The sequence below is a fragment of the Oryza glaberrima genome, chromosome 3 (genome assembly GCF_000147395.1).
Source record: "Oryza glaberrima chromosome 3, OglaRS2, whole genome shotgun sequence".
NCBI lineage: Eukaryota > Viridiplantae > Streptophyta > Magnoliopsida > Poales > Poaceae > Oryza > Oryza glaberrima.
The window spans coordinates 34,544,060-34,566,989 of NC_068328.1; the positions used below are offsets into that span (position 1 = coordinate 34,544,060).

General features: G+C 45.9%; 6 protein-coding genes and 1 non-coding gene across 8 annotated transcripts; all 7 read right to left on the minus strand.

The window, feature by feature from the left end:
* Positions 1-256: 256 nt before the first annotated feature.
* On the minus strand, positions 257-4,896 carry LOC127768498 (phospholipase D delta-like). Of its 2 annotated transcripts, XM_052294085.1 has the most exons (10): positions 3,856-4,896; positions 3,564-3,680; positions 2,992-3,186; positions 2,307-2,567; positions 2,154-2,222; positions 1,910-2,057; positions 1,455-1,603; positions 1,211-1,381; positions 891-1,094; positions 257-691 (listed from the first exon to the last, which is right to left on the minus strand). In XM_052294085.1, the coding sequence occupies exons 1-10, from the start codon at positions 4,795-4,797 to the stop codon at positions 398-400; spliced, it is 2,550 nt and encodes an 849-aa protein (XP_052150045.1). In that variant the 5' UTR covers positions 4,798-4,896; the 3' UTR covers positions 257-397. The 2 variants fall into 2 exon arrangements, with proteins under 2 accessions (XP_052150045.1, XP_052150046.1); XM_052294086.1 differs by lacking the exon at positions 257-691 and having other exon boundaries at positions 1,005-1,094; positions 1,172-1,381.
* A 736-nt stretch (positions 4,897-5,632) lies between these two features.
* LOC127768499 (protein SPIRAL1-like 1) lies at positions 5,633-8,758 on the minus strand. Its single transcript, XM_052294087.1, has 3 exons — positions 8,454-8,758; positions 6,890-7,035; positions 5,633-6,035 (listed from the first exon to the last, which is right to left on the minus strand). The coding sequence occupies exons 1-3, from the start codon at positions 8,671-8,673 to the stop codon at positions 6,021-6,023; spliced, it is 381 nt and encodes a 126-aa protein (XP_052150047.1). The 5' UTR covers positions 8,674-8,758; the 3' UTR covers positions 5,633-6,020.
* A 733-nt stretch (positions 8,759-9,491) lies between these two features.
* Positions 9,492-9,573, minus strand: TRNAS-CGA (transfer RNA serine (anticodon CGA)). Its single transcript has one exon. It is a non-coding gene; the product is annotated as a tRNA-Ser (tRNA).
* A 213-nt stretch (positions 9,574-9,786) lies between these two features.
* Positions 9,787-14,165, minus strand: LOC127768328 (wall-associated receptor kinase-like 6). The gene is made up of 4 exons (XM_052293882.1): positions 12,248-14,165; positions 11,635-12,141; positions 11,272-11,415; positions 9,787-11,161 (listed from the first exon to the last, which is right to left on the minus strand). The coding sequence occupies exons 1-4, from the start codon at positions 13,152-13,154 to the stop codon at positions 9,933-9,935; spliced, it is 2,787 nt and encodes a 928-aa protein (XP_052149842.1). The 5' UTR covers positions 13,155-14,165; the 3' UTR covers positions 9,787-9,932.
* Positions 14,166-14,795: 630 nt separating this feature from the next.
* Positions 14,796-15,737, minus strand: LOC127766461 (NAC transcription factor NAM-2-like). Its single transcript, XM_052291497.1, has one exon. The coding sequence runs from the start codon at positions 15,735-15,737 to the stop codon at positions 14,796-14,798; it is 942 nt and encodes a 313-aa protein (XP_052147457.1).
* Positions 15,738-17,510: 1,773 nt separating this feature from the next.
* On the minus strand, positions 17,511-19,443 carry LOC127767893 (anthocyanidin 5,3-O-glucosyltransferase-like). Its single transcript, XM_052293371.1, has one exon. It carries the CDS (start codon positions 19,297-19,299, stop codon positions 17,869-17,871), a length of 1,431 nt encoding a protein of 476 aa, XP_052149331.1. The 5' UTR covers positions 19,300-19,443; the 3' UTR covers positions 17,511-17,868.
* An 849-nt stretch (positions 19,444-20,292) lies between these two features.
* LOC127766595 (prohibitin-2, mitochondrial-like) lies at positions 20,293-22,637 on the minus strand. The gene is made up of 5 exons (XM_052291684.1): positions 22,334-22,637; positions 22,069-22,185; positions 21,287-21,457; positions 20,922-21,134; positions 20,293-20,729 (listed from the first exon to the last, which is right to left on the minus strand). The coding sequence occupies exons 1-5, from the start codon at positions 22,508-22,510 to the stop codon at positions 20,535-20,537; spliced, it is 873 nt and encodes a 290-aa protein (XP_052147644.1). The 5' UTR covers positions 22,511-22,637; the 3' UTR covers positions 20,293-20,534.
* Positions 22,638-22,930: the final 293 nt, after the last annotated feature.

The window sequence follows — 22,930 nt, forward strand, 5'->3', positions numbered from 1 at the left end:
TTTAAACCCTGCTATTCATAAGTATGATCATGTACCCATGGCTTCATCATCCTATCACACTCCAAGGACTATATAACCAATTTTGTCTTTAAAGTAAATTATAGTTTGTTGTGAATTCGGCTCTAGTACGTTTTAGATGTGCAGCATGCGTGTCTCTATATTTTGAAGCAATGTTCTAAAAATGCTCTACCCTTTGTTCTTTCTTTCTTTGACCCTGGCAATGGCTTTCTGACCATTTGTGTTGTGTATCTTAAACTCTGCTCTCTTCTTCTGATATATTGATGTGTAATTCTTTTGCGCGTTTACGAAAAAAAAATTGCTTGGTTGCAGTGCACATGAAAATACAAAACAGTGGCATTCATTCATATTCATATTCACGCAGGATATGGTACAGGTACTAGGTGGTGAGGGCATTGGGGAGCGAGGTTTGAGTGCCGAGGACCTTGCCGCCGACGTCGGGGAAGCAGTCGTGGCCCGGGAGAGCGCGGACGCGGCCGTCCTTGTCCACCTTCAACGGGTAACACATCAGGTGCCCCTTCGTCTCCTCCATCTCCGGCGACACGTACGCCCTCCAGTTCTCCTCCGCCATCTCCCTCACCCGCCTCACGCACTCCCCCGTCTCCGGCCGCCCGAAGCACTCCTCCACCGCCCCCAGGTGCTCCGCCCACAGCGACATCCTGTACCCGTACACCTGCAATGCAGAAAAAAACGTGAATATTATGGAATGACCTAATATCAAATAATTAGAATGGATGAGGCTTTCGAATTCAGGCCAGCTAACACACCATCTTATATGGAGCTAGCCGAAAAATCCATAGACGTTTCCCTAACATTTTCATCCATCGATCGATCGATCGATGGCGTAATTAAGCTTTTTGGATGAACTGTACCTGTCCACGAGGAGGGCCTTGATCGTGATCAGCAGACCACTTGTAGTGTGGCTGGTAGGCGCCCATGGCGATCTCGGTGTCCCTGCAGCCTTCCATGGACCTCTGGTTGATGTTGGCCGATCCGATGATGACGTACTCGTCGTCAACCACCATCCCTTTCGAGTGCACATAGATCATGAATCTCCGGAGCTTCTGTGCCGAGCGCTGGATGCATGATTGTTAATTTGCAACAATGATCAGCCACGAGTATTTCAGATCACATGGAGTAGTAATACATTTACCTATACTACGGACTATGGAGTAGTATTCTGCTGCTGTACCAGAGTGGAGTTGTCATTGCATAAGCTCGTCTGGGACATGCTGTCACCGGCGGCGACCTCGCGCTTCCCGAGGCAGTAGAAATTCAGATAATCTTGAGGGTGAGCTTCGACCAGTCCCTGCATCCGCAGAGCGTCCGCTATGATCTTGTACATCATAGACATGGTTTGGCCCTTCAAAAGGATAGCAGATCAAAACATCAGCATCTTGATTTGTAGTAATTTGCATGAATAAGTGCCTGCAGACCTGCCAAAAGAGGATTTGCTGCATCGGTGCCGCGGTTGGGATGCCTTCAGGCCACATTGGTAGGACAATGTACACCGCGAACTGCTCATTTGCCTTGATCTTGCTTGCAATCTTCAAGGCCAGCTCCACAGGTATTAAGTTATCAGCACCTGATCTCACCAGAGCATTCCAATCGTAATATGAATGCAGAATGTGAGTAACAAACAGCCTAAGAGGTACTGAAACACTAATCCTACTATCTCTCATGCCATTTCAGGTTCAAATGTGTCGTTTGCCATCATGCATCTGAACAATCCAATTGCTGTTCGCCAGTCATAGCATAAACATGCATGTGATTGTTAGGCTGATCAAGTCTACAACTAGAAGACGTTAACTGTTGGTTGCCAAGCAAAGAAATTGGTAGTGAAATGGCATTTCATAAGCTTCACCTAAAGCAGAACTGAAGGCAGATTTACCTGCGCTTTTATGTGAGGACCATAAGAACGATGACCCAATGAAATACTGGTTCTCAATGTATATGAAGTGCTGCGCAGACCTGATTGCTTTGACATATGCACTGTGTATGCTTTTGTCGATCTTTAGATTCTTTGCACAGACAAGATTCTGCAGAAGAAAAGGGAAAATAACTAGTCAGTCAGAAACAATTATTGAAAGATGCATTTTTAGCTGGTGCTGTGGTGCATGGCAAAGGACACTAACCTGAGACTCTGCCTCCTGAACAATTTTTGGGAACCCCTTTACAGAACCTGAATCAATTGACCTGAACACCTAGCCGAGCACCAAAATAAGTATGAGGAAGTAGCATCTAAGATGTTACTGTAGTTCATGTAAGACTAAAACAAAGTCTTATACCTGCACATGCCAATTTTCTGGGTCCTTTTCTTCACAAACATGTGCATTAGCCTTATCTGCAGCTGGGGTAACAATCCAGGACATCCGGTTTATTTTTATCAGCGTGTCATGATGCCAACTTGCAACTTTCTTAAGATTGACCTTCCATTTGGTTGCTTTTCTCCACCGCTGTTCAAAGTTTGTCAGTATATCAAAGGCAGCAGGGCCCTCAATCTTGCAGTGTAAATCATGCCATGGTTGTCTTGGTCCATATGAATTAACCTGTAGATCAGGAGAAAGGATCCTCAGCGTTCAGATTCTTATCAAATAGAGAACTTATACTACCTCCTTCCCTAAATGTTTGACGCCATTGACTTTTTTAAACATGTTTGACCGTTCGTCTTATTCAAAAACTTTTGTGAAATATGTAAAACTATATGTATACATAAAAGTATATTTAACAATAAATTAAATGATAGGAAAAGAATTAATAATTACTTAAATTTTTTGAATAAAATGAACGGTCAAACATATTTAAAAAAGTCAACGGTGTCAAATATTTTGGGATGGAGGGAGTATTTTATAGAAAAGTCAGATTGTACAACGTGCTGCCGATACATTTTATGGAGATATTTAGCAATTCACATGAATTTGTATATGAAGGAACTCTATGATCTGATAACAGTTTATGAACTGGAGAACTTACAGGAAATGTAGGATTGTGGAAGTCTTTGTTGAAAGCGGTATCAAGATCTTTGAAAAGCCTATGTTCAGGTGTATCGTATCTGCCGTCGCACAGGTCTAGACCACCAATGAAAGCAGTGATTTTGCGGTTGTTCCCAGTAGCTTGTGTATCAACAAGCACACATTTCTGATGATGTGTAAATAAAGTTCCCACTACCTGGAGAAGAGAAATACTACTATTACATTAGCAAGCATCATCGAAAGGTTTTTATGAACTATTAACAAGCAAATGAACAAATGGTAAGGCCTGAGTTTGCTGCATGAATATATAGTTTAGCTTTCTCAAACTCAGAAAGAACATCAGGACTATTCATCCTGACAAATGCAGATAAGCAACAGAACACGAACTAGTGAGAACCTAGCTTGTAGCATGGTACAATCCACAGTAAAAGCAGGCATAATTGGAGAGAATGTGTACTAGGTAAGTAGGTATTATATTCAATAACAAGTATAGTTACTAGTTATGTTCATGTACTAGTAATAACTAATGCGGCAGTTAAATTTAACGCTATATAGCAGACAAAATTTTCTGACCTGCTGCTTGAAAATGCTAAGCTTAGTGCTGGCATAGCGAGGAACCAGCACACAGTGAACACCTGAATGCCTGAAAAACTTTTTGGTCTCCTCGTCGTGTGTATGCATGACACCATCCTGCATTCAACCTGAATTATTTCTAGCTATCAGACCATTAATTATTCATCACAATATCATTTCCGAATTCTTGTGAGTTAATTTGACGATATCAAATTCATCATCAGAGAGTACAACTGAAGAAGAAGAAGGAGAAGAAAGGAAATATAAAAAAGATGATAGATAGATATACTACCGTTTTGAGAAGGAACTTGTCATGCGAGGTCTTGTCATCCCAGAGCAAGATGACGATGCGGACGCCCTCGCGAGCCTTTTTCTTGAGAAGCTCGCCGAGCGTCGATGGCGTCTCGCCGGGGAGCGCCCGGGTGGGCTCCCTGACGAGCTTGACGGGGTGGTAGATGGACCATCCGACCATGTACACGAGGTGGTGCGCCTCCACGATGGAGTGGCAGATGTCCTCCCAGCATCGGCCGTGCTCGTACGCCCTGCCGCCGGCGATCTGGATGGCCGGGAGGCCGCCGTCGGCGACGTGGGCGTCCTGGTAGAGGGTGACGCCGCCACCTCGGCGGAGAGGGAAGTAGGCGTTGGGGACGGCGCCGGCGCCGCCCCTGTAGAGGGGGTTGTCGTCGATGGGCCTGTACTGGACGGAGAGGCGGAGCTCCGGCGGCGGCCGCATCGGGTTGCTGCTGCAGTGGCCGTCGATGGGGAACCAGCCCTCGGCGGGGGCGCCGGAGAGGATCCTGTCGACGGGGAGGGAGGCGACGCCGATGAGCTGCGCGCCGAAGACGTCGTTGTCCTTGACGTGGAACTCGAGCCTGGAGACGGCGTGGGCGACCTCGACGCGGAAGCGCTCCTCCCACCTGGGGTTCTCGGAGTTGGGGATGACCCGCGTCTGCGCGACGGTGGCGCCGGCGAGGCAGACGGAGACGTAGGGGTCGCTGGTGATGATCTTCTTGGGCCTGACGCCGCCGCCGGCGCCGACGCCGCCCCGGCGCGCGTTGTCGCCGGCGCAGGAGGAGCCGCAGGCGCCGTAGCCGGTGAAGAAGCGACGCATCCGCTCCGACATGATGTCCATGTTGGGGAGGCACTTGGCCTCGGTTATCCAGATGTCGAGGTCGCCGTGCAGGAGCACGGCCGACTCCGAGGAGGCGGACAAGTCGGCGGAGCTTTTCCCCATGCCGCGCAGGGGGGCATGCTCTTCCTCTTCCTCTTCCTCTTCTCCTGCTTGGCTCGGATGGCTTGCGTAACAATACAGGAAGGAGAGAGACGGCGGCGCGGGCGGGGGCACGCGCGCGCGGGACGGAAGCCGAAGCCGAAACAAGAAGAAGAATAAACGGACGAGGTGGGGTTGGCGACGGTTAATCCATTTTTGGATTTGCCATGGCCGAACAACGGTCAGGTGTTTCGCTTGCCATGGACGAGCGGTCAGGTCTAGACGCGTCGGTTCGCAGAGACAGTTTGCTTCACTGTCAGTATCCCGTTTTTGGCGTCTTTAAATTTGCCTAATTTCGAAAGTTCACACCCGTTTATATAAACTCGTCTAAATAGTTTAATGAAAATTTCATAAGAGACGTTTTTATTTGCCTAAATAGCTTAATGAAACTTTCGTAAAAGAAAAAGGGTTGTAGTCCCGATATTTATCTTGTACTCCCTCCGTCTCTCCCTCTATCCCTTAATATAAGGGATTTTAACATTTTATTTGCACTGTTTGATCATTCGTCTTATTAAAAAAAATTAGAATTATTATTTATTTTATTTGTGATTTACTTTATTATCTGAAGTTCTTTAAGCACAATTTTTCATTTTTTATATTTGCACAAAGTTTTTGAATAAGATGAATTGTCAAACAGTACAAACAAAATATCAAAATCCCTTAATATCAAAATCCCTTATATTAAGGGAGGATTTATATTAAGGGACAGAGGGAGTATAATCTTAACGCCCGTTCTCGATGAGACCACCGGCCAAATTTCAGATCCACACGAAATGTACTCACGGGGAAACGTGCCAAGTGAACGTTAAAATCATTTTTGCATGGAAAAGTTTACACTCTATTTTGTTCAGATATTGGACTTGCTCAGGATTGGAAACAAACCAATCATCAAAAGGGGGACAGTAACAAAGTATATACTAATGTGCACGCTGCAACAAGTTCGCATGATGAACATATTATTTGCCAGTCACAAAACCATCATTTGAGGTACGCAGCCATGGGTCATCCGACCACAATTGGAATAGTTTTGCATAGTGTAAAGGAAAATCAGCAGGCTCTTGCTAACTTTGAGGCGATACTTAAAGAGTAGACCAGAATTGGCGATATCAGACAAGATGATGAGATAGCTAGTTCAACAACACTCCAAAAAACCTCCATCAAGATGGACCGATCCAACCAAACAGCGTTTACTTGTCTTCCCCCTGATTAAATATAGAAGATAAGGAAATTAATGAGCATTCAAAATGATAATTTTGAATTAGATATGTTAAAAGAATGTCATTTCACAATGAACAAAACTTGCTACACGCATCCTGTAAGTACTAGATTCATGACAGCCATTATAACTTCTGCAGAGGGTTTTCAATACTTTCACTTCACCCAAAAGGACACCAACACAACATTTTTCCCATGGACTGTTGAAAATCAGTGGCTTCAACAAACGATAACTCTATCTTTCCACACACCTGAGAGTGTTTTAAAACAAGCTAATCCCAAACTGACCAAAACATGACTGCCATGAGATCATCTATACAAATTTTGACAAATGCTGAATTAAGAAAAAATCCCAGCTATAGAAAAGGGGGGCTTGCTATGGAAACACAAGGAGTGGCCTAAACGTGTTTGGAAGTTGGTAAATTACTCCCAACCACACGAAACGTGTGCTCTATTTTTTGTTTGATCACTGTCAGCATGTACCTAATTCCTAGCCTTTGGACAATCGCTGATAGTAAGAAGCTCAACCCATGCATTCATAAAGCTCTTCATAAATATGCAACAAGCAGTAGCAAACATGTAGTGCCTGCTATGTGTTATAAAGTTAAAGTGGCAAATAAATTTCACCAATAACCTATTCTGGTCTAATATTAAGTACATTTCTTTTCCAGAAACACCAAGAGTTGATAACTGTACCACATACAACCAGGATAAAAATATGGTGAGGTCAAGTAAAAGCTAAAAAGAACAGTAAAAGGATGCAGTTGATTTACTGATGGTAAAGTTTGATTAGTCAACAAACAGATATATATAAGTTCAGGGAAAATGAGAAAACACTTACTTCAGAATGAGCAGAAGGAACGGTCGAAACTTTGGGTGACCACTTTGGAGGAGCACCATTGAATAAGTATGAACATTCAGTGTACGCAGCTCCTATCCCCACACCAGCTCCGAGCGCAACTGATGCCCAGCGAGTAGTTGGGCTACCTGTATAAAATAATACTGGTCAAATATGTATGCAAACTAAATTTATTAATATTTTAATGAATGTCTATGCCCTGGTATTTTAAGGCAGAGCTACTCCCTTTGCTTTTTTTTTTGGACATATGCCATATCTAACAAATTCAGGAGAAAATATGATGAATAGTAATCCAAGAAGGTTCAAAGAGAATGTATTGATAGTTGTATTGTCAAGATGGTAAATTGTCATAGCTAAAGTACTTAAGATGTAAAAGGAGATCCCAGCAAATGTGTTCCATTGTTTGAAGAATATCTGGATGTCAAATCCGTTGTTGAATGCAAGAAAAAGGTCCATGTTATTCAAATTAACAAAAAGATACAGGAAATCTTAATAACTAATAATGACTTCAGTATAGATATCATGTGAAGCCCTTCATATTTGAGATTGAGCATTTGAGGTTCACCTAGGAAAATATCCTAAACATGCATGCTATAATATGTATGCATCACCATTAGAAAAAATAACTGGAGAGACATCAAGCAAAAATACTAAGTGTTGATCACACAAATGATAAAGCACAGTCAACACTCCAAGATTAAGGATTAGTACCTGACCACAAATCATACAAAACCTCAGCACTTGGCACACAAAAGTTACCATGATTGATCCCCCTAAGGAGGACCACCAGTTAACCATTGATCACATTTCAAACATATTCTAGGCAGTACAATACTATCAATGGCTAAACATGAATTGGAAGGGATCAAGACCGTGACGTGCATATTATGGGAACTGCCCAAGATTTATGTTGCCTATATACCACAATCCTAGCAGTCACACCCTTACATTCTTCATGAAATTTCAGCCAACTGGCAAAAGCTTAATTGATCGCTGAAAACCATTTAACAAAAACTTCTCGTGAACAAGCTACCACACATGGAAGCTGCCCATACGAAAGAAACACAATGTTGTAATAAATGTTCACCGAAGCCTAACAAGCAATCCAGGCACAGCCCCCACAATGAAACAAGGATATCGATACGTGATTCAGGCATCCTCAAATTATGCTTGTTTTTACTCATTTCGCTCTCAATGTCATACAGTAAACTAAGACCAAGGAATTTTCATCTGCACATGTCAAATCCCAGAATCTGGCACACAAAAACTCATCCACGCTAAATGCAACACCTAATCACATGATATTGCATGAAAAAAAAACTACTCGGAATATAAAGCAACCAGTTCCTACATAACGTGCATTACTTGGATGTAACCCTAATTAGCCAATCCCTCATCAGAGCAGGCCGATCGGAATGGTGAAACGAGAGCAACGGCGCCAACCCTAGGCCAATGCCGGAACAACGAGCGCGCCGCAACCAGATCTCACGAAATCGCACGCAATGGGAAGGCAAGGGCGAGTTTGGGAGGGGGGGAAACTCCTTACGGAAGAGGAGGAGGCCCGCGAAGGTGCCACCCAGGGTGGAGTAGGCGACGCGGCGGATGGAGAGGTCGAGGCAGGCGTCCCACTTGGCGTCCAGGTCGTACCGCGGCGGGATCCCCGACTTGGTGGGCGGAGATGACGGCGGCGGCGGCGGGGCCGGGGTGGGCGCGGGCGCTGGGGCCGGAGCCGCGGCCGGGGCGGCGTTCTCGGGTGACTCCGCCATGGGAGGGGGGGAGGGGAGGGTTTCGCGAGAGGAAGGAGAGGAGACGCGAACGGCGGAGGAGAGGAAGGTGGGGGAAGAAGCGGAGAAGGGAGGAGGAAGGGTTGGTCGCCTCGCCGCAGCGCTTTGGTTGGAATGAGATGGGCCGAGCGAGAGAGTGGGCCGGGACGGGCCGGGGCCGGCCTATGCTTGCAAAGCAAGAATTTTACTTCTCTCCCCCTTGACAAGAGTGAATTTCACAGGTAAATATAAATATAGCCATATACAGTACTCCGTATTTATTTTAGTCCTACCAGTGAATTATTTTCCTGTTACAAATGCACATTTATTGTACAGTATAACCTCTGTTTTTTTTAATAGATGATGCCGTTAACTTTTTGTCACACGTTTTCCTATTCGTCTTATTAAAAAAATCACGTATTATCTCTATAATTTATTTGCTTGTTAGTTGTTTTATCATTTAAAGTATTTTAATCGTGAAATTAAAATGAGATGAATGGTCAAATATGTGTTTAGAAGTTAACATGATATCTATTAAAAAAACTAAGGAAGTATATGTTTAATGTACGGTTCAGATGACGTCTACCTGCATGGATTGAGTAATATAAACGGTGCTCATAATCACTTTAGCAATGACTAACAAATGGCAGCATTTGTTGTAGGCTGAGAGGCACTGTACCACTAACTAACTAACTATGTGCACGATCAAGAAGGAGACGCAGCTGAAAAGAAAAAAAAAGTGAATGAACAAATAAGGGGAAAAATAGACACGGCTGGAAGGGAAAATAAAAAATGTACAACAAAAGAAAGCATAAAAAAAGCGTCGACAGCAGGATTCGAACCTGCGCAGGCAAAGCCCAACAGATTTCGAGTCTGTCTCCTTAACCACTCGGACATATCGACCTATCATGCTGTTCAAGCTGTGGTTTTAAATTTTAGGCCTAGTTTAGTTCCCAACTTTTTTTTACCAAGACTTCTACGTACAAACTTCCAACTTTTTTGTCACATCGTTCCAATTTCAATCAAACTTTCAATTTTACCATGAACTAAACACACCTTACTTAGATTTTTTCTGCTGGGTCAACACACACAAATGCATACGGAGAAAACGATAGATAGAGCTGTTGCAACTAACCACTCCACAAAAATAGATAGAGCTGCTGCATACAGAGAAATCGATTGGTCTGTGCCATTCATTTTGTACAGTCTACAAAAATAAGCGAAAAATAAATAAATCATTACAAGGGTCGAAACAAATACAATCAGCGAGGAAACTGTGAAGAGTACATCATCTCTCTCTCCATGGTATAGCACCTAGAGACAACCTGAGATTCTGGATTAGCAACAAGGCCCATTTCAACATTCTTGTTGCTGTTCAGGGAAGTACATTTGTACTTCGGAGTACATTCTTGTTCCTTGTATGCCCTCGATCTTGCAGCTCTTAGGAGTTGCAGTCTTAACTCCACTTCTTTCATTTTAGGTCTCTTTGCTCCTTTAGTCTTTAAGCACATCTCTGCAACTGAGGCAATTCCATCAATCTCTGTTTGGCTAGCTTCCTCTACAACTTGAGAATCCAGTATATCCATTGTTGTTTTATCTCTTAGGCTTTGAAGAAAACAGTGGCACAAATTTTTCTGTTCACCAAGACAGTTGAGAAAAATTGGCTTCTTCCTTGTTAGGAGTTCAACAAGTATCACACCGAAACTATAAACATCACTCTTCTCGGTTAATTGGCTTGTATAGAAATATTCTGGATCTAAGTACCCAAATGTCCCCTGTACTATTGTAACTACGCGAGTTTGATCAATGGAAATGGACCTAGAAGCACCGAAATCTGAAACCTTAGCAGTGAAGGTACCATCCAAGAGTATATTAGTTGATTTCACATCTCTATGGAATATTGGCATTGCAGCAGAGGAATGGAGATAAGCAAGTGCCCCTGCAGCCTCTAGAGCAATCCTCATTCGATCATCCCATGTCAACAAACAATTGGTGCTCAGATCACCATGAAGAAGACCATGAAGTGTGCCATTAGAAATGAATTCATACACTAGAAGAGGCACCTCAGATTCAAGGCAACAACCAAAAAGTTTCACCACATTACGATGAATAATCTGGGAAAGGATGGCAACCTCATTAACAAATTGGTCAATCTCACTCTGCTCCACAATTTTGGACCTCTTTATGGCAACCACTTGTTGATCGGATAAAATCCCCTTGTAAACAGTACCATGGCCTCCATATCCAAGGATACGTGTTGAGTCAAAGTTGTTGGTTGCTTTCTCTAAATCTTCCAAAGAAAATTTTCTTGTGTTAGGAGTAACATTGTTACTGGATGAGATCAGCTGCTCCAAGAGAAGGCCTTTGTTTTTTCGGAAGTATGCCCTTCGAATTTTCTTCCGAGTGCTTCTCTTCCACCTTTTGAATAATATAGCTGCAATTAATGTAAGAGCTAGAACTCCAAAACCACTGCTAATCCCAATGGCAAGTCCTACAAGAGTAATTGCAACAATTGAAAAGTTATTCTTTGAGGGGTTTGATAACATTTTCAACAATTGGAATGCATACATACAGCAAACAATAAATAAAAACCTGACATACCTAAAACAATATTTTGCCTCTTATTGGAAGTGCACTGCCTTCTTACTCGATCATAAGACATACCATGAGGACAACAAATATAGCTTCCTTTAAAGTTATAACATGTCCCATTACAATAGTTTGGTATAGAGCATTCATCAATATCTGCAAACAGAAAACTAAAAATGTGAACTTTAATATATCAAACTCTTGATGGCTCCTATATGCTTTTGTTTTCAATTAAATGCACATTAACTACAACTTCCACACTATGAAAATCATAGGATAACATATCACTCTCTTCAGATATTCCATATCTCCATGCTCCTGCCACATACAAGAAAATCGAATGCACTAGATAGTAGATACATTAGGAATGTGTACCTGTACATCCATTTTGGACATAAGGATTTCCTTCAAATCCAAGAGAGCACTTGCAACGATAACCAATATATAGCTTCCCATGTGTAACATCAAGACACTCACTGTTTGTGCTAACACATGCATATGCACTTTTGCTTTTTGCATCTTCACACGTCAAATTGGTCACAGACCACTTCCAAACACCATACTCTTCAGATAAATCAGACTTTTCCAAACCATAAATTAATTGTTGGCCAAAATATCCAGAACCACCATAGTATACTGATAAATACTTTGTGTTGGCATCTTCAAATTCTGAAAGCTTGTTAACATAAAGGAGTCCTTCATCTAATGATATATTTGTCACTTCATATTTTGCAGGTGGTCTTCCAATAAGAGTGCGATTTGATGCACAACTCAGTTGAAATCTCCTCTTAGCAAAACAGCCTGGCTCAAGCCCAAACGGGAAAGGAATATTTGTGCTACCACATGATCTAGAACAATTCTTTTTCGGGGTAGGGTTAAACTCTGTTCCAGTTAAGAAACATATATGACCACAAAAAATATGTAGTGAATTAACAATCAATAAAGAAAGGAACATCTGTTCAGAGAGGAGCTAGAGTTGCGTAGGTACCTTGTTTGCAATCATCAAGAAGGTAGGGATTGCCATCATCAGAATTTCCTGGGCAAGCACAAGAATAACCTCCATTTGCCACATCTATGCAATTGTTACTGCCACAGGCAAATTGTGTCTTATTATCCAACCGAGCTGTTGGACAATTTGGTTCATCTGCGATGACAGTTGAGAGGTATGCCATGGAAGCACCAACGGTGCTTGCATTTATCTTATTGGACAGGAGATCCGCAATGCTAAAAATGTAAGGACGGAAGGTTAAGAAAGCCTTGATGGTGATATTGTCGAAGGGCTGCGGTATTGTCTCGTTACTCTTAACAATGGTCACTCTAAAACCTCGAAATAACACCGGGAATGTGACAGTGCAGCAACCCATGCCATTGCAAATCCCTCCTTCGGTTGCCATGTGCATTTCCTCCATGGAGGCACACTTGATCGTGCAATGACCCACAAGGTTACCAGTATCTGGATGGAACAGGTAAACCCCGATCCCACAACCGAGGAACGCCAAGTAATTGTAGGTCTCAACGTTGAGATTCCTCCCAGGAGAGTCCCATGACAAGTTGTAGGTGTCAACTCCATGAATCATGGGGATAGTGTACATGATAGAGGCAAGAACAGTTCCTGAAGGATAGAGGCTAATCACCTGAGTCTTAGTGTTTCTCAAGAAGAGCTTCAAAGGTTTGCTGGTGGTGTCGCAAGTAAGCTCAAAGCCCTGCCGAAAGCAACCAGGCCCAATACCGTAAGGATACCAGATGTTCACTTCTCCACATGTTTTGGGGCAGGGAGCAAGACTAGCAGCAGTGGGAGGAGGTGCTCCAGATGCCACCAACATGACAGTGGATGCTATGATCCATAGCAAAACCAGCTGCATGCTAGCTATTATAGTTTCTTTTGTTGAACCCATAAGATGAGAAACAAGAAGGTACCCAATATTATATAGTATACATCCTCTGAGAGGAATTGGAAATGTGGATAACCAATATCAACCAGAGCAGAAGTTCTCCCATTCATTAAAAGAAGGAAAAGAAAACAATTTCTGTAACCTTGCCGGGTCAAGCAAGGCTAGCCATGTGGAGATTTGCAGATGATCTTGGGATGCTTTTAAGACTCTTCCCCACTCTCTTGACGACATGTAATACTTGTGCTGGAGACGAATTTCACTTTCTTTTTGGTTGAACATATTGTAGTGCACCAGAACGAAACACATCATCACGAACAATTTATGTTTGACTTACTGTTACACGAGACAAGAGCTAGCCTCGTGTGTGAGCAGGTAGAAGATCGGTTTGAATCTGATGCCCAATTGTGACAACGACTACCAAATCTAATTCTAGTCAATGCAGTATCAGAGCTGTCCACATACTGTGTGGATTTATGAACATTCTAATTTGCAAAAGAAGGCGTTGATCAATGGAACCATACAGGCAATTCAGCATACAAAAGGTCTAAAAAGATATTTGGATTAAAAGATATTTGTAGGGAGGTCACAGTAAACCAAATCCTAGGGAAATTCATGTTGCCTATCCATCTTAGAGCGCTGGAAAATACCATCCAATTCCACAGCAACTCTCTCCCTAGTTCCTCCTTCCATGCAATTGCACATGAGACAATTAGAGATTAAAAAAAAAAAGACAAGCACTTCGGGGTGGAACTGAACTACTGAAGAAATTCCTACGATGGCGAACTCAAATAAAAGGGAGCGGATATGCCTTGGAATTTGGGGGAGAAACAGAAACCGTAGGTTGTTGTTGCTGCTGCTGCTGCTGCCATGGAAGCGCGCCAACAGCGACAGGCAGCAGCTCGCCGTCGTCGCGCGCCATCCCCCGCCTCGCGGTCGCGGATGCCTCCGCGCCGGCGCCGCCTCGCCGCCCGCCGCCGCCGCGGTCTCGGGACCCCCACGACGGCGACGAGCGAGACTCGCACCGCCACAGCCTCACAAGGCTTTCGGTGAAACGAGTGTGAGTGGGCCCAGCCCATGACACGTTACGGAATTGGCCCATCATGAACCCGTATCGCCGAAATAGGGCCGATACGGACCAGGTGGGCCTACACGGCCCAATATAAGGTGGGCTCATCTTGATGAACACCGATAAAACCAGCGTGCATGCATGGTCAACCTGCATTTAAAGCGAAGAAAATATTCGTATTATAATTTCTTACAGCAGCAAATGAGAAATACATCAGACTTTACAGAAAAGTATCGATTCAACTCTCTTCATTAATTACAGATCGATCGAGGAAACAAGCAACGCATATGCATAACCTGCTCCAATTCGATCAAAAAGAAAAAAAACCACTCCGAACCTCTGATGAAGATGAATTTCATTAGTTTACTTCACAAAATGGCATTACATCACGCTTTACAGAAAGAATCAATTCAACTCTTCTCATCAATTACAGATCGATCGATTGAGCAATGCATATCTTCATGCAGCTCGATCAGTGTCAAGGCACGGATCAAACAAATACCTAATCCATGAATCTCTCTAACTAAACATACTTCGATCGATTCAGCAACAGCCGCTGACTTTTATATAGAGATCAATCAAGAACTCGTCGAGCCAAGAATGTCGTCGAGGGTTTCTCCGGCAGCCAGGCGCGCGAAGACCTCGCCATCCATGCAAGGTCCGTTCGCCGTCTGGATGAACTCGTCTCCGCCGCCGGCGCCGCCGTCGACGGGATCCATCGTCGGAGCCCACGGCAAAGGCTCGTCGTTCATCAGATACCTCATGTATTGTTCCGTGGCGGCCGTGCTGAACGTGCTCTCCAGGTTCTCGTCCATCGGCGCCGACAGCAGCGCATCCAGGTCCAACTCCGGCGGGAGCTCCGGCTGCTCGTCGTGCTCGCTCCCGGCCTCCTCTTGCCGCGGCCGCGCGCTGGGCGGCGCCTCCGGGTGATCCGCGCCGTCGTCCGCCTTCCTCTTGGAGCCGGAGCACTTCGCCGCCGCCGTGCGCGCCTCCGCGCAGACCGCGCGCGGCGAGCGGTAGACCTTGCAGAGCACCTGCTTGTCTGCTCCGTCGATGGCGTCGTCGTCGAGGCCGTACTCGGTCATGCACCACCCAAGCCTCGTGAAGCTGCGTGCCGACCCCGACGACGACGACTCGTAGACGCCATAGGAGAACTTCTGGAGGTACCCGACGCGGCGGCCATCGGCGCCGATCACGGCCTTCTTGCCGCCCTCCGACTTCCACACGTTCTCGCAGCCGCCGCCGACCGCGCGCTGCCGCCTCCCGGAGGCCTTGCGCTTGCTGGTGTAGCGCGGGGAGCAGAAGAAGTACCAGACTCTGCTGCTCCCATGGGTTCCCGGCGCCGGTCTGTGCTCGCCGACGAGCTCCGTCGGATCGGTGGAGTAGACGTCGGCGTGGTTGATGAGGCGGTGCTCGAAGGGGATCTTGGCGATCTTGGGGCGGAGGAAGAGGGTGACGAGGCCGTCGTCGGAAGGGCGGAAGGCGTAGCCTGGCTCCAGGGCGATCTCGTCGTCGTCCATGGCGATCGATGAATCGATGAGATGAACTGGATGAGGAGGTGAATCGATCTGGGGAAGGAGAGCGAGCTGAGGATGAGGAGGGATCGATAGAAACCCCTTTTATTGTCGGCGCAACGCGCGATCGAATCGTAGTCGGAATCCGATCGGGACAAGAAGAATTTTCGCGCGCAAATTAACCGTTTTTTGGCGGGAATCAAACGAGCGGTCGAGATGGAGCGTCAGATTGCAAGATGAACGAACGACGAACGTAGTCACAACGCTAGCTAATTCTTCGGTTTGGTTTAGTTTAGTTGCTTAATCAGTCATGATGCGGCGTGCATATATAAGGCAAAGGGGCCGGAGATTAAAACTTTGACCCACCCGGAGATTAAAAGTTTCTTGCATATTGGTGGTGTTCTTTTATGTTGAATTAAGTTTTTTTATATAAAACAAGGTGGCAATAACGTATGATTGATTGAGTTTTAATTATTACAAACTTGAAAAATAGATTAATATGATATTTTAGAGCAACTTTCATATAGAAAGTTTTCACACGAAACACATCTTTAAGCAGTTCAAAAGCGTGCCATGAAAATCTTAATCTTCATCCAACTCTTGTTGGAGAAAAAAGGGGACCACAAACTAGTAGATGGTTATGAAAAAAATAAAAAAAAATACAAGATTACATAGGTAATGAAGCGCACGTAAGTAATTAGGTACCATTGATCCATTGCATAAGCGAGCGAAACATCAGATCTGAAGCCAAAAAAGCTGGATCCAAGGGATTCGGAGTTTTAAACTCCGACCCCCTCTGAACCCATTTTCTCTCACGCGCGCTACCTCTCTATATATGGCTATCTTCTTCTCCACGACGTACACCGAGATCGTCCAGGTACTCGCGCCGGCCGGGATAGCGTCCATGTCCGACTATGCCGGCCGGCAGCCAGTAATCTTGCAGCCTTGCATGCATTGCATAGGCATAGCTCTAGCTTCAGGTGTTGAAACATATAGACGCACGAGTCTCCTTGTGGACACACTCACAGCTGCATTTGTATGCAGCTCTGACCCATGTGTTCATAGTTAGCTCGATCGATCCGTCTGGAGGACCCAATTCGAGGGAGGTCGGAGATTAAAAATCCGACCCTCTTTCACCTCTTTTCTAATCACGCTCTGTATTTTGTTGTTGGCCCATTGAGCTAGGTCGCGGGGCGGTGACTAAATGGGCCGAATTATAGGCCTAACCATATAGCATCGCACATTCACGTGGGCCAGAATGCTTAGTCATTGCCCCGCGACCTGTCATGTGAATGTGTGATGTTACATGGCTAGATTTATAAATATAGCGACTGGTTTTATCGGACGTGGTAATTGATTGGAGCTATATATGACAATGACCATCGTACCACAATATTTTTTTCTCATTCCGAGAAGTGACAATTACCCATTGAAATGGAACCTAACCACAAGAGTATCCAACATGTCCATAACCGAATACGTCACCTAGCCTACATGCACTACATAATAAAGAATCAATTATCTCCATTTTAAATTCCCTAAATCCAGATCCCAACCACGATCCTCTCACCCACTACCCAATATAATAGCTCCCAAATTGAGCAGATCCAACAATGTTCTAACTAAATAAGTACTCTGTACTAAACAACACCAAATTTGAGAGAATCATCACGTCGCATAATACAAAAAAAGAATAGTAATGACATTTCTAAACCATAAAATTTATAATGGCACATATCCAATAAAACCTAAAAAAGGACACCATATACCATGGCTACTTTTTTTTAACGACTCGCACCAGTGCGGAGTTTATATTGATAGCAGAGAAAAAAAACAATATCACAACCCTGGAAAGATTGTAACTAGGAAAAACAAAAACAAACACACCGACACCACGAGTTGGCAACTCCTCACACAACATCCTGGAGAAGACACTAGCACCAAGCCAACCACCGCTAAGCGTGGCCAATCGCCACTAGGCCAATAAGGGTTTACAAACGCCTCAACAAAACACCAGCTTAACTCCGAAAGACAACTGCTTTTACCGTAAAAGAACACCATGCCACAACTGTTTTTAATGGATCAATATTTTCTATGATCAATAATAGTTCTCGTGTCATGGTGAAATTCTGCTTGATCAGCAGCTGCGTCCTCCTCCGTTCTCCAAGCTGTTCATCTTCTCCAAATCTCTCATGAACTCATCAAATGCAATCTCAGAAGACCCACCTCGGTTGATGGCATCCAGCGCCATGTCTCTCGTCTCCACCACCCTCTCCCTGAGCTTCCTCCCTTCCTCGGTCTCCATCACCAGCCTCACCTTCGCCTCCACCTCCTCCGCCGCCACCGCCACCAACGCGCCACCTACCTCGCCGCCGTCGAGCGCCACGGCGACCTTCATCTCCTCCACCATCAGCACCCTGTTCATCGCCTGCTCCGCGTACAGCGGCCAGCAAATCATCGGCAGCGCCGACATGATCGCCTCCAGCGTCGAGTTCCACCCGCAGTGCGTCACGAACGCGCCGGCCGCCTCGTGCCGCACCACCTCCGCCTGTGGCGCCCAGTTCTTGACCACCATGCCGCGATGCTTCGTCCTCTCCAAGAACCCCGCCGGCAGCAGCCGCTCCAGGTCGGGCTCCGGCGATGTGCTCTGCTCCTCCGGCGGGCTCCTCACCGCCCAGAGGAAACGGTGGCCAGAGCTCTCCAGCCCACGAGCTATGTCCTTCAGCTGCGCCGCCGGGAACGCGCCCTTGCTGCCGAAGCAGAGGAACACGACGCTCTGGCGCGGCTGCGCGTCCAGCCACGCGAGGCACGGGTGTCTCTCGCCGTTCTTGCCGGCGGCGGCGTCGACCAGTGGCCCGATGCAGTAGACCCTCGGCGTGGGCTTGTCGGGAACGCAGACGCCGGCGGCGAGCGCGTTCAGGGCCTTGGGCTCCAGCCGATCGAAGCTGTTCACAAGCACGCCCTTCGCCTCCGCCATCCGCTTGAACTGGTACAGCCGGACCTTGGTCGCGTCGCTCTCCTTGTCCTGCACCGTCGCCACCATGTCGACGGCGCGGAGCGGCGGCATGCCGGGGAGGCGGACGAGCGCCATGCCCATCTCCCTGAACGACGGCACGTCGGGGTAGTAATACGGGAGGTGGAGCAACGCGGCGAGGGCGCTGGCACCGGAGGGGAAGAAGAAGTAGGCCGGGATGGCGAGCTCGGCCGCGACGTCGAGGGCGTCGACGCAGAACGCGTCGAGCAGGAGGGCGTCGGCGGCGTCGGGCAGCGAGCGGAGGAACTCCCGCAGCACGGGGTTGGCCAGGCGGAGCGCGTCGAGGGCGCGCCTGGCCGGGTGCGCGCCGGCGTCCGGGCTGGGCGGCGCCGGCAGGAGGCGGAACGTGATGGACGGGTTGGCCGCGGCGAGGCGCGCCGTCGCATCGGCCGAGGTGGCGTCGTTGTCGGGCGGGTCGATCACCGCGACGACGACGGCGAGGCCGCGGCGGCGCAGGTGCTTGGCCATCTCCACCATGGGGTTGAGGTGGCCGACGCCAAGAGACGGGAACAACACAAACGTCTTTGTCCTCATGGCTCCGATCGATCAAAAAGGATGCGAAAATACGGGAACAAATGCTCATAAAAATAGGGGAGAGCGGCGTTGAATGGTAAGTAACCCCATTTCTTGGCAAAAAAGCCATGGGAAGAAAGTTTGACACGCCATAAGGTTATATAAATATTGCCGTACCAGAAAATTTTTCCACATGAGCTTTTATTTAAGTTTTGGAGGAATTAATTCAGAGGAGGAATTAATTCAAAGGATTTTTTCTCTGAAGTCTAATCTACCATCACTTGAGTTAGTCAGCAGTTGAGTGGGCTGGTAGACGAGGAAGGAAGGTATTATATCAAGTAGTATCAGGTAGCTCGCGTGTCACGTTACGGCCGTTCTCGTCAGCAATGACTAGAACACTTTGCGAGTTTTTATTTTTTTATTTTTTTTAAAAAAAACAGGACGCGAATAGTCAGTCCTTTTTTTTTACATTGTCCTTTTTTTTATACATTGTCCGAGCATATACAGATCGCACGCAGGCAGGATGCCGAATAGTCGGTCTTTTTTTAATGGCTTCTACTGTATCCGTCCTATAAGTGAACTTTTAACTTCTAAAGTTCTCCACGGAATTTAAGGAGAGACCCCATTTTCTAGTAACATTTCAATCTTAAGAGACATCACCATTCACCAATGCTGCAGCTGAACAAGCACCTGTAACTGTAAGGCAGCCTGCCTTGTGCCTTCATCGGTTCATCACTTCATCTCCTTGCAGCCCTCTATCAACACATTTAGATTTCACCCATTTTTATTCAGAACATACAACATCCCCGATCGATTTTCAAAAATGGCAGTCAAGTTCTAGCCATTCGATGCTCATTGCTGCCTAGTTAGCACTAGCACAGGAATTAGGAAACATGCATGAAATGTAGCAATCCAGATGTTAGAACTTAGAGGCACAGCCTGCTTTACTGCGACCGAACTCAAAATAACAATGACGAACTGGCAAAGTGGCCATGGTAACTAAGATATCGAAGAGAGCATTCAAGTTAACTTTTTACAGCAGCAAAAATGATAACCTCAACTTCACTTGCGAGTACTCCTTCAAATGCAATGATGAAAAAGGATGCCACCTGTTGATCTCACTTCCTAAACCAGAACCTTTTCTGACATAAGCTAAAGACTGCGATTTTCATAGAAGTACTCTCCCATGGAGACAACCAACAATGATCAACTGACGATCAGAAACTGTAATGATCATCTGATGACAAGAAACTGTTTCACTTCTTGTTTTTGTTGTCCACATTCAGCTGCTGGAGCCCAAGCAAGAGGTCCTTGGAATCCAGGTACACCTTGTTGTTTGAGCTTGCCATGGTGTGAGAGATCTCCCTGGCAGCTTCAATCTGTCGGAGAGCGAGGAAGGCAGGGTTGTTGTTAATCGCCTCACCAATCAGCTGTGCACTCTTAGCCTCACCCTGTTCAAGCAGGCCTCACAGTCAGACTCAACCCACACCAAAAAAAAAAAAGAAATATATGAAACAATGAAGAAATAAACAGTGCCATTGATATGTCTTAACAATTATCACTAAAACTACAGGTAGTAAACTTATCAAGGAATATGGTGAAAGCCATCTAAACCAGCAATAATCCATTGCATCTTTGCTTACCTGTGCTCTGATGATTGCACTCCTCTTGTCTTGTTCAGCCTTCTCAACAATGAACTTTGCACGCTCAGCTTCTTGTGCAGCAACCTGCTTGGCTTCAATTGCATGAGTGAACTCTTTTCCAAAGCTGAGACTTGTGATGGACACATCATCCAGAGCAATGTTGAAGTTGCTAGCCCTCTCTGTCAGGATCTTCCTAATCTCCCTGCTCACAGCCTGTGTTGGATAAAGGAGTAATTATTACCATATATCCTATATTATATTAGCTCTTAAACTAAATATCCTACTATATTAGCTCTTAAACTAGCATAGCATACCATGGAAACATATTAGATATTTAAACACAGATAGATATGATAAGACAGTACCTCTCTCTGTGTGATTAGCTGACTGGCATTGTACTGTGCAACCACCGCTTTGAGTGTTTCATGAATGATTGAAGGCAAAACTCTCTCATTGAAATTCTCCCCCAGGGACCTGTAGATAGTTGGTAGCTTCTCTGGTAACGGTCTTGTAAGCACACGAAGACCAATTCTCACCTGTCCAAGTTATCAAATTGTATCATACTAAAAATGTGTGTTGGTACCTCTACCAATGTTACTTTGAAGCAAAGGTCTAAAACAAGAAATTTGCACACAGGTACACATGAGCAAACCACACCACACGGGTACACATGAGCAAACCAGTAAGCCACACAGGTACACATGAGCAAACCAATTTGTATGGTCAATAAGAGTTTTAAGTTGTGAGGAATCGGAATTTTAATGCCTGTCAACAAAAAAAAAAATGTGTACTGCCTCCATTGCAGGCAAAGCATAACACACATAGCAATGCAAATCACACACATAAATGTTGGTTCTAAACCAATGTACCAAACCACCCACATGCTCAAAATGCTAAGCACATATGAAAATGCTAAGCAGTTCAGATATACCCAACAAAGCAGCATCTCACATACAAGAATCACTTAGCGACAAGTCCTAGTATAGGGACCCAAATTAAGTGAATAAGCAAGCACAACAAGAACATTCCACGCAACTTTGCTAACATTTGCAAATAACAACCAACAAATCACCTTCTACATGCTACAAATCATCATCTCAACGACATGACCTAGTCACAAACCCCAAGTGCAACGACAGAATTTTACCATCTGGAGATCACGGCTTCCAGAAGTGCTCTCGACGAGGTTGGGGCGGGCTCGGACATCGTAGATGATCGGCCTCTCGAACCACGGGATCATGAAGTGAGTCCCCTCAGGGTACACCTGCACCGAGCACACAACCAACCACAACAATTCATTCAAACGCAACCCACCAAATCACAAGCACACGCATAGCTTCTCTGAAACCCATCGGCGCCATCACATCACATCGCAAGTTCACTAGTACACGGGGCTTCGATCGATGGGTTACCTTGTCCTTGATGCCCTCGAGGCGGTTGAAGACGATGGCGCGGTGGCCTCCCTCGACGTTGTAGAGGCTATTGAAGGCGGCGTAGATGGCGGCGCCGCCCAGCAGCCCCACCTTCACCAGCCGCCCCGCGGCCGCCGCCGGCGGCGGGCTCGGCATCTTCGCGCCCTTGAAGTTCATCTCGCCGGAGGAGGGACGCGCTCGCGGCGGCGGAAGCGTAGGGTTTTAGCTAGGGTTTTGCGTGATCCGGCGAGGAGGCGGCGGCGGCGAGGAGAAGAGGTGGCGGAGGAGAGGAAATGAGAAAGGAGAAGGGGGTGGGGGTGTTAAAGAGGACGAACAGGAGGAATCACAGCCGTTGGATCTTGATCCGACGGCGAAGAGGGGGCGACGGGGTTGGGTTTCTTTCCTCCACTGCAAGAAAGGAGACGGTGTGCTTTACTTCCTCTGCAAGATGAGGCGCACTCCCGAAATCGGACGGTCGTGGTCGTCTTTTCTTGCGTGTGTACGAAGCTGGTGGTTATTTCCGCTGGAGATTTGAATTTTTTTTCAATTTCTTTCTTTCTTTTTTTCTTCAGGGAGATGGAAAGATTCCGATTTCAT

Bases quoted from the DNA above. Each gene is read 5' to 3' on its own strand.
- LOC127766595 (XM_052291684.1), bottom strand. From the start codon at position 22,510: ATGAACTTCAAGGGCGCGAAGATGCCGAGCCCGCCGCCGGCGGCGGCC. The intron at 21,458-22,068 runs GTAAAATTCTGT...TAACTTGGACAG, and splicing joins GAAGCCGTGATCTCCAGATG to GTGAGAATTGGTCTTCGTGT. The intron at 21,135-21,286 runs GTACTGTCTTAT...TATCCAACACAG, and splicing joins AGCTAATCACACAGAGAGAG to GCTGTGAGCAGGGAGATTAG.
- LOC127768499 (XM_052294087.1), bottom strand. From the start codon at position 8,673: ATGGCGGAGTCACCCGAGAACGCCGCCCCGGCCGCGGCTCCGGCCCCA. The intron at 7,036-8,453 runs GTAAGGAGTTTC...TATTTTATACAG, and splicing joins CGCGGGCCTCCTCCTCTTCC to GTAGCCCAACTACTCGCTGG.
- LOC127766461 (XM_052291497.1), bottom strand. From the start codon at position 15,737: ATGGACGACGACGAGATCGCCCTGGAGCCAGGCTACGCCTTCCGCCCT.
- LOC127768328 (XM_052293882.1), bottom strand. From the start codon at position 13,154: ATGGGTTCAACAAAAGAAACTATAATAGCTAGCATGCAGCTGGTTTTG. The intron at 12,142-12,247 runs GTACCTACGCAA...TAACTGGAACAG, and splicing joins TCTTGATGATTGCAAACAAG to AGTTTAACCCTACCCCGAAA. The intron at 11,162-11,271 runs GTATGTCAGGTT...TTACTCTTGTAG, and splicing joins GAGGCAAAATATTGTTTTAG to GACTTGCCATTGGGATTAGC.
- LOC127768498 (XM_052294085.1), bottom strand. From the start codon at position 4,797: ATGGGGAAAAGCTCCGCCGACTTGTCCGCCTCCTCGGAGTCGGCCGTG. The intron at 1,382-1,454 runs GTCTGCAGGCAC...ATCCTTTTGAAG, and splicing joins AGCAAATCCTCTTTTGGCAG to GGCCAAACCATGTCTATGAT. The intron at 1,095-1,210 runs GTACAGCAGCAG...TCATGCATCCAG, and splicing joins GCAATGACAACTCCACTCTG to CGCTCGGCACAGAAGCTCCG.
- LOC127767893 (XM_052293371.1), bottom strand. From the start codon at position 19,299: ATGAGGACAAAGACGTTTGTGTTGTTCCCGTCTCTTGGCGTCGGCCAC.